The 9,309-nt window shown below is 38.0% G+C and overlaps 1 protein-coding gene across 1 annotated transcript in view; it reads left to right on the forward strand.

Annotated features, from left to right (window-relative positions):
• The window catches only part of LOC103775607 (diacylglycerol kinase iota-like), a gene marked incomplete at both ends in the record, with an annotated part of 36,230 nt that extends 28,595 nt beyond the window's left edge, over window positions 1–7,635 (forward strand). The window contains one exon of the mRNA XM_008943070.1: window positions 7,535–7,635. Within this exon, the coding sequence (XP_008941318.1) occupies window positions 7,535–7,635 (101 nt within the window). The remainder of the gene's footprint in view (window positions 1–7,534) is intronic.
• Between the last annotated feature and the right edge of the window lie 1,674 nt (window positions 7,636–9,309).

Raw genomic sequence — 9,309 nt, forward strand, 5'->3', positions numbered from 1 at the left:
CAGTTTTACATTTTGGCTGTTTTTATTTGGCTGGTGTTTCTGTCAGTTTGTTCTTTTTTGGTAGTGGGTGGGATCAGCAGGGAGGAGGGCATGGTGTGTTGGTAACTTTCCTTGAATACCCCAAATGCTCTAGTTCAGGTATAGGAGGGAAAAAAATACATACCTTTTCTTTGGTAAGCCGGGGTGTGGGTGATGTTAAAAATGACTTTACCTTACACACAGTTTATCTAGCATGATGTTGACTTTCTGAGACCTATCCCGGTAAAAAGAGTGTTTCTTATTCTGATGCGTAACATGGTGTACCATGGGATGGATGTCTTCTCACAGAAGAGTAGACCTAAACACCCTAAAAAAGTAATTTAACTACCTATGTTAATGAATGTCTACAAGTGTTAGGAATTTCCAGAAAGCATGCCCTTATCTTTACATTTATTCAATATCTAGGTTGATCTTCTGTATTCTTGAAGTCAAATATTGTTTGTCTGATAGAAAGCAATGCAATTTCCTAGTATTGTTCAGCCATTTTGCATCTCAAAACAAAATAATCCTCTATTACTGAAATTACATATATTTTTGTTGTGAATGGAGTAATTTTGAAAGGACCTCATAATATTTCTGTATAATCTTTCATAGTTTGTTCCAACCAAACAATATGCATAGCTGTTCTACAGGGCTTATTTGGATGTTATTTAATAATACTCCAAATGTGCAGTTCTGGTCCATGCTAATCAAAAGTTCATCAGATAAAATTCAACATGGCAAACTAGCCTATGTATGCTCTTGATTTGAGAAGACTGATATTTAGGTTTGTGTTTAAATGAAACCATTATAGCTAACCAACATGAATAAACAGAATATTTCAGCTGACCGGAATCTATATTTATGGTCCCATGGGGCATATGACCTTTAGGATGTAATTCTGTGGATTGGTGTGTTTGAGGAATGAGGTTCTTACTTAGATTCTTTAGGAGGTAATGGAATTAATTCATCTCTACATTAAATTACTTTTAATTGACTATATAATACACCATTTTGAAGAATAATAGGTGTAAGAAATTTAAATATTTTAGGTTGAATTGCAGTGCAGCAATCTCCGGAGATTTATTTAGGAATTGTCTGCTGCACTATCTGGAAGGCCTTTTTTCTTCTTCTCACAATGGAGCAAGTTGTTTTATACAGTGTTTAGAAACATCCATTTCTATTAGTACTGTAGTTACATTTGCTTTCAGTGCCATTCATCACCCTATTATTAGCTTTTATATGGACATGCTTATGTACTTAATCTTTGGTGTTTCTGAAAACACTGACTTTCAACAAGGTAAATTGTGCAATTTGTATAATAATATGGATTATTATACAATATCTGTGAAGTATTGATAGTGGAAGTATTTTGCTCAACTGCATTAAACAGACTTCAGTATGGAGTTCATGAATTTTGTGAGTGAAGAAGTTAATTAGTTGGATAATGAGGACAATGTCCCCTGGTGTCAGCTGTCAGCCTGATAACACAAGGAAAGAATATTCACATAACGAATTTTAGAGCCAAAGCTATATTGAATAGTTAATAAAATTTAGTGAGACATAATATAATGTCAAACAACAACTGTATTCTGACAAAGCCTATTTGTAAATAAACCATGAACAAAACAACTGAACTTCAGCCACTGAATAAATGGATTTTTGTATGTGTATATATACACATACTCATAGGAGTGTGTATATGCATATATACTTGAATTATGAATATATTAGCTGAGAAAGGACTTGGCTAAGTATATAAAATCTCTATGCTGTAGAGAGGACCTCCTAGCATTCCTCTTTGTGATATTGTCTGTTTTCTATGGAAAACTGCTGTTTCCAGGGTTACATTTTCATAACTAAAATAGCTAAACTTTTCAAATGGACAAAAGGCCAAATTCTGTTTTTCTCCAGTTGCATGTTTTAGCACACACAGCTTGCTTATGTGGTAGTAGTAGTAGTTTGTAAAAAAAGAGTGAATGGGAGAACAAGAGATTTTGACTCTTATCAGCTGATTGCCCTCCCACTCTTGACCCAGAAAGGAACTACTTATTCTCAGGTAATAAACTGTATATAAGATTTCCACACACACCCCCCCCACACAATAGCAAATTTGGGGATACACAGTGCAATGATGTATCAAAAAAATACACTTTTTAGGAAAGCATGAGAAGTATCCTCTTAGATATTTTCTGCTTAAAAGGTGCTCTTGGAGACTGTATGGGTGGCTCCTGGAGCAACAAATATATTTTAGATTTGCCTTCAATTTTAGATCTTTTTCTTCCTTCAGTTCCAAGAAAATATAAAGGGTTTGCCCACTTCTTTTCAGGTGAAAGAACTAATATGACTCAAAGTGATGCTGCAAATGCTGTAAGTTACCATTGGCTTCAAGTCAGGAAATAACATTTGTAAAGAGAAGGTGCATGTTTTTGGTTTTTTTTTTTTCCTTACTTGGCATTAGGTAGTGAGTCATCATAACTACAGAAGTCAGTGTTGGTTTCTCTCCCCTTGGCTTCCAAACACTATGTGGTCATCACAGGAAGGTTGTAGGAAGACAGCTGACAATTAACAGAGGATTGGCAGATGTTGATATAAGGCTTAGCATCCTCCCTCTCCCCTTTTTGTGGGCCTTCTTGAGCACTGAATATAAGGTCGGTCAACATGACCATTCTTAACCTTAGCATATAGGATCCCAATATACACTTGGAGAAGTTGTTCAGTTTCACTGTCTGTGTTTTCTCTCCCTTTTTCATGAGATATCCACATTATCCATTCCAATGATGTGTTTTGCAATGAGGCTAGTTGTGTGGTAGGACATAAGTCTACCACTTGTTTATTGATAATGGCTGCCAAGGAAATTCATGCTTGAACTAGAGCTTAAAAACTGAGAAGCAAAAAGCCCTACCATAACTGCTGTTACACAGCTTTCCTAGTATTTTTATGCCAGATGACTTGTTACAAGCAAAACACTATAAAATGAAGAGATTTCTGCTAATTTTTCCTGTATTATCTTCCCAGAGAACAAAAAAATTCTTGGGTCTAGATGATAATCTTAAAAATATCTTTGTAGATAATATTGACAGCTATTAGAACTATTTGTAATAATAACTATTCAGACAGTAATCCAAATATTTTAAGGCATTCCATTTTCAGTTACAAGTGAAAAATCTCAGTGGGACTGTAGGAAGGGAAAAAAGCAACACAAAAAACTCACTGTAATGATACTGAAAAACTAACTTTTACCCTAGAGAAGGTAGGCTTAGGGAGGAATGGGCAGATGGCATTGGGAACAATGGATTGAATTTTGGGCTGAAGAATCTGGTTGAATTCTTGCATCTGTCAAAGATCAGATGTCTGAACTTCATTATATTGTTCCTTCTCTTCCCCCCCCGTCTCATATCTAAACCAGGTACCGTACAAATAATTATTATTTCTGAAAAATCAAACATGATAGCTGTGCATAAGTACCGAACAGAAAGATTGAAATGGCAGCTTTAAAATCACTTCTGATTCAATGACGATTGCTCTGGATCAGACAAAAAATAATCCATTAGCCTTTCTTTTAGTAATCCCAGGATGCTGGAGTTATTTCATCTCCACATCTGGAGGTGGAAACAATTGCATTCTTTTGCTGACCCCTTGCCCATCATAGATATTATTATTATTATCATTATCAGGCAAACTAACAGCCAAATTCCTCCCTCTGCTCTTACATCATACACCAGAGAACCAAGGTGCCGAACCACTGGAGGGAAGAATAAATAAATGCACTCACTCACTGCATAGGATGTGGAGAGCGAGCTGACCAAGGAGCCAAGCCATGGGAGATGGAATCAACCAGGCCATGAGTTCAGACTCATCTTTCTCCTCACTGTTCTGGGAACTCCACTTGCTATACACAGTCCAAAAGCCTTTCCAACAACCAGAACCCCCACACAGCACATAGACTTTGTAGACAGGCCTCCCAACTGCACTGCAGGCAGTCAGTTTTTATAGAGGTGGCTTCTTGCCCCGCCTCCAAGCTAATGTGGAGGCTGTGGGCTCCTGGTGGTGATCTCCTAATCAGTGCCCACCCAAGGCTGGCCAGACCCTGGGTGAAAACCAATCAGGAGGGTTCTGACTGTGGGCATCATCCATATGCCAACTCTCGTTCAGGGCTGGGGCTTTAAAGGCCAGCGGGTTTAAAGGCCAGCACTTCAGGCATGACTGAGATCACCTCACAGGGAGACATGGAAGCTGGGGAGAGGATTACATGCCATGTCCCTAGTATTTCCCACCATAGCTTGTCTCCAGTTGGCTGCATCAGGCACACTTATGTCCTGTCATGCATTAAGGAACATGAGAAAAGTCAGTCTGTGAAAGGACAGTAAATGAAATTGTGGGTGAGAATTATTAAAGACCTGTAGTAAATTCTTCACAGTCAAAGCAGAACTACAAAAATACAGCACAAATTAATCTTTTATGGCAAAGGACACCGGTAGGTTGCTGGGGGAGCTAGACTGATGGGATGCAATGTGTGGTTGAAAGACAAATTCACTCGACATCTGCTGTGAAATATCTAAAATGACAAATCAAGGAGAAAAAAATGAGTTGGTGATCTTCTATTAGGAGTTAAAATTAAAGTTTGGCTCCGTAAGTTGTGAAGTTCCTGTGCCTGAGCTGTTTTCCCTCAGTATGGAGAGTAACACCAGACAGCACAGCACAGGGTCACAGTGGAAGGTGAAGTGTCTGAACATCATGCATGGATGAGCCCTGTAGCAAGGAAGAAATGGAAAAAAAACAAGTACAGGGAGGCTACGGTGTGGTTCTGGTTTGAAGGGCAAACTTCCCGGATTGGCTGAGTAAACCCTTCACAGGACTATCAGCTTTTCGTTAAATGGTTATTTTGAACTGGGGATTGGAAAGCATAGTTTTTAGTGAGTTCCATTTTGGATGGCTCAAAGATTACAATACAACAGTACAGATTTGGTTCTGGTTTCAGGAGAAGCAACAGTTTGTGATTTTTTTTTGGGCTCGGTTAAATTTAGCGAGTAGCAAGGACGGCTGTCTTTGTACTATGGTTGAATGTTACAACAGAAATAAGTACCTGAATTTTTGTGTCTCCCTATCCCTTTTCTTTCCAGCTAAGTTCAAAGAAGTACAGGTAATTCACAAGCAGTCCCTCCCTGACACCTTTCAGCAATTCCCAGGTTGTGAACTGGGTAATCGGGTAGAAGACTGAGTTACCTTCATCACAATGTGTGATGGCAGAACATTATGGGAAAAGCAATACAGCTTCTTCCAATGTTGTACCAGTGCATAAAAGACTTCACTTTTCAGAGCTGTCAGTCTGTCATTTTCATGAACCCTGCTACATTCAGTGAGGTTTTGGGGTTTTTTCTTCCCTCGGACAAAGACTATGCAGTTAAATTCTGACTTAAACATTTTCTTATCTCTTCTTGGCTAAAAATAAAACCACCTATGATTTTCATTTTTGAAATTTGCATTTTATGGAACAGAACATAGTTCTTCAGATTATGTTCATTTTTCAGCCAGTGATGTGACATTTAAACTTGTTCTTTTAACAGGGAAAGAAAGGGAAAGAAAGAAAGAAAAAGAAGTGTCATACTCAGTGCAATTATACTCTTGTTCCATCTGTGCACCTTTTCCCTCCATTTGCAGGGACTCATCTCCTTCAGGTTGCTGACCCAGTCGTAGAGCCTGCGTGTGGAGACTTCTGTTCTGTAGGATGACATAATGGCACCCAAGTTAAAAGGCTGCCTCATGAAACTGGTCTGGAAGTTACCAGCCCTGGTGTATGTCATCAAACTGCAAAAGTATATCTTAAATACAGACAGTTTGCTGTTATCTTGGTGTGCTTTGACACAATAGTCCCTGTCAGTCAGCATAGGGAAAACATTGGGTAGCCTATATGCTTCTGGGTTTGTCAGCCTTGATGCTCCTGTTAAGCATTTATGATATCTTCTAAGCTATTCTTTATGTATCTTAGGTTCATTTTCATCACTAATATAGAAAGTCCTGTTTAGAATGTGAATTTCTTCAATGCAGGTCCTATCATGTTGTCTTACATGTTGTCTTATGTGAAAGTCTACAGTTTTTGAAGCACCTTCAGTTCATTATCCATTATCACTTTTTAGGCAAAGAGTGCTTGTGCCAACAGACCTTTTTTTTAACTGGGACTTGATTTTTGATCTTTACTTTCATCTGTCCAGATGTGACAGAACTGTTTACAGCAACAATGAGAAAGCATGTAATAAGCTAACACTAAAATAGTTGCTAATTGCAATCCCAGTGGCTCTACAAAAAAATGGCCACAAACCCCGTTTTGTTAGGTCTGAGGTATTTTTCAGTCAAAAAGAAACTTGCTTGCTTATTTAAAAAGAAAGTTTACATTTGTGACATGTGGCTTGTCCTGCACTATCAGTGCATGTGCTGTAGGACAAATATTTCATAAATGAGACAAAGAAAGAAGCAAACCTATATATTTATGATGGTGTCCAGTATTTTAACTTTTAAAATGCAGCGTGTATATTAGGCGAGAATACCGCTGGCAAAGTTCTCTTACTAACTAGATTAAAATGAAGAAAATAGATGGTCTTTTGGTAGAAACACAGAATGATGAATCTACTTTTAACTGACCCAGGGGCCAGTTCCTATAGGCCAGACATTTGCTGTGTGCATTATAATGCAGAGGTTATCCATCTTTCTTTAGAATTGGAAAATGCAAATGCAGCCAAGTAATTTTACATAGCATTCAGCTAGGCTTACAAATCAAATAAGAGGTGATAATAAGGTGGAACCCAGCATGAAATCAAACAAAGCTTTTCAGGACAACTTTCTACCAAAATATGGACACTTAAATTTATAGATAGGGACCCACCGAGCATTTCAAAATTATGTATACAGTTGAAGTATCTAAATCTGGCTGAAATCTGTAGAGATGAGATTCCTATACTGCTACTTACTTTTGAAAGTCCTTCTGGGTTCTGTGTATTTGACTCACTACATTGGAAATCCAGTTTTCGCCACCTTTCTGTCACCTGCTTCCCAGAACAAAGATGTTGAATCAGGATCCTACAGGAATGAGGATGGTTGTTCTCATGGGCAGAGGAATGGTTTCCTAAGAGGCTTCCCAAGAAAGGGTTTGTGTCTTTAACCACAGCTTGGTCTATCTGCTGGTTGTGGAAGGGCCCTAGGGATGTACAAAAAGGGAAACTGCAGGGAGGAGTGGTAGCGTTACAGAGAACTCAGAAAAAACTTCGCAATTCCAGACCACACTGCCAGCAGCAAGTTGAATTCTTGATCTTGCTTATCATTTCAGGTGAAATGTCTATGTTATTGTGCTTAAGTAGTTGTATCTTTAAATGCAGTGATGGGCCTGTGAGGAGTTGGCCCAGGGCTGAAGAGGCTTGCTCTTTTTCTTCTTCCAGAGAAGATTAAAATCACTTTATATCTTGTTTTAATTTTACTCTTCCATGGAACGCTTAATCTAAGAATCTTTCTTCTTTTCTTGCAGTCCCCATTCCATCCCAGATCGCCTGCGCATCAGAGTGAACAGGATTAATTTACAAGAATATGAGGGGCTACATTACGACAAGGAGAAACTCCGGGAAGCTTGTAAGTTGGAAGAAGCCAGGTTATAGCTGCTTTTGGTAGGATATTCTGTATAAATCTTCCGTATAAATTAACGACAACAAAAAAATTAAAACAAGACCAAAAGACCAATCAAACAAAAAAGAAACCCTAGCAAAACAGCAACAAAAACCCCAAACAAAACTGAAACAATAATAAAAAGAACCAAACACAGTGTCAAGTGTACATTTTAGATGAGTTATGTGGAGTGTATGCTCATCTACCTGACCATATACACGTACATATTCTTTTTTCTATATATAGAGAGAATTCACCTGTTTTCATACTCAACTATGCCTTCTGCAAGTTGATTTTATTTATTGTAAAAGAAGTGTTTCTCACACTTGTGTCTTTCTGTTGGTTCTGTTAAGTTTCAACTAGTGTATGAAACCATTCCAGATTTTACGATTAGCTTCAGATTTGATACTGAGTGAGGAACCAATTTTGATACTGAGAATGTGCGCTCACCTTGAATGTGATTCTTGTACAGGTGCATTTATCTTGGGAAAGAAATATGATTTCCCCGGTCCCTCACTCTTTAACAGCCTTTAGTTTTCCACATAATCACTGTTTTGTTTCCTCATGTAGTGGTTCAATTGCCACCTTCAGGGGTAAGTCAACTGTAGACAGCGCTGCTTTGGCAACATTGATGATGGTAATCCACACTTGAAAATGGAGTTCCTTTCCTTGGTGACACATGGAGTCATTAATCAATGAGAAACATGGCTGCTTGTGATAACAATTCAAGTCTTGTTCATGCATCTGGCTCATTATTCATATTAAATTACAAGCATGACTGGTTGTTGTGCAACAAAGCTTCAACTCCCTTTGTAATACAGAGAGCTCTGACAATCCTTTTGATTGTTTTGCTTATCCTACTGTTGGAAGATAGTTAAACTGTCTCACTTCCACTCCTCTAGTCTCACCCCTCCTTATTCTCCCAGTTCACTAGATCTCCTTCCAACAAAAGAACTGAAATGGCTTAAATATTAATATAGGTCCTGAAGTTTCTGTTAGTGGATTTTGGTCATAGTTAAAACAATCAAAGCCTTCATCACTGGACTGAGAGGAATTTTAACCATATGAGGGTTATGGCTCACTAGAGAAGAATTTTATTCAGGTTTTAAATTGAAAGTAAACTTTGGGCTATATCGAACCTACATCTATCTAGCCAGGTCAGAAACATGGTTTTGGTTCGCTTAATGGTTCTTCTTATAGTTTCCTATCTGAGGAGAACTATTGTCTTTCATCCTCACTATGGACATAGATTTTGTGTGTGTTTACAATATATTGTGCAGTCCTTAAGAGCTGTTTGTCTTCTGACATAAAATATACAGCTTTTTAGAATGTTATCACTGCAGCTGTAAACGTGTATTTATGTTGTTTGCCACCTGCAAAAAAAACCCCCATAATTATAACATCAAAAATGTCAGAAAATGATCTAGGACCTCTGAGATTTGGTTTCAGATTTCACACTCATTTGATCATTTGCATTGGATGTGTGCTTAAGAGGTTTTCATTGAAAAAGTACGTTTGTCCATCAGGAGCTAAAATGATTGTTTTGGGGCATTGGCAGGTCATTTGCAATAAGAGTCTTGTCTCTTTCAAGTTTTGGCATGGCCACCTTGACAATATAACATAACTGGACTGGAGTATTCT

Source organism: Merops nubicus, unplaced genomic scaffold (assembly GCF_000691845.1).
Source record: "Merops nubicus isolate BGI_N331 unplaced genomic scaffold, ASM69184v1 scaffold17646, whole genome shotgun sequence".
Lineage (NCBI taxonomy): Eukaryota > Metazoa > Chordata > Aves > Coraciiformes > Meropidae > Merops > Merops nubicus.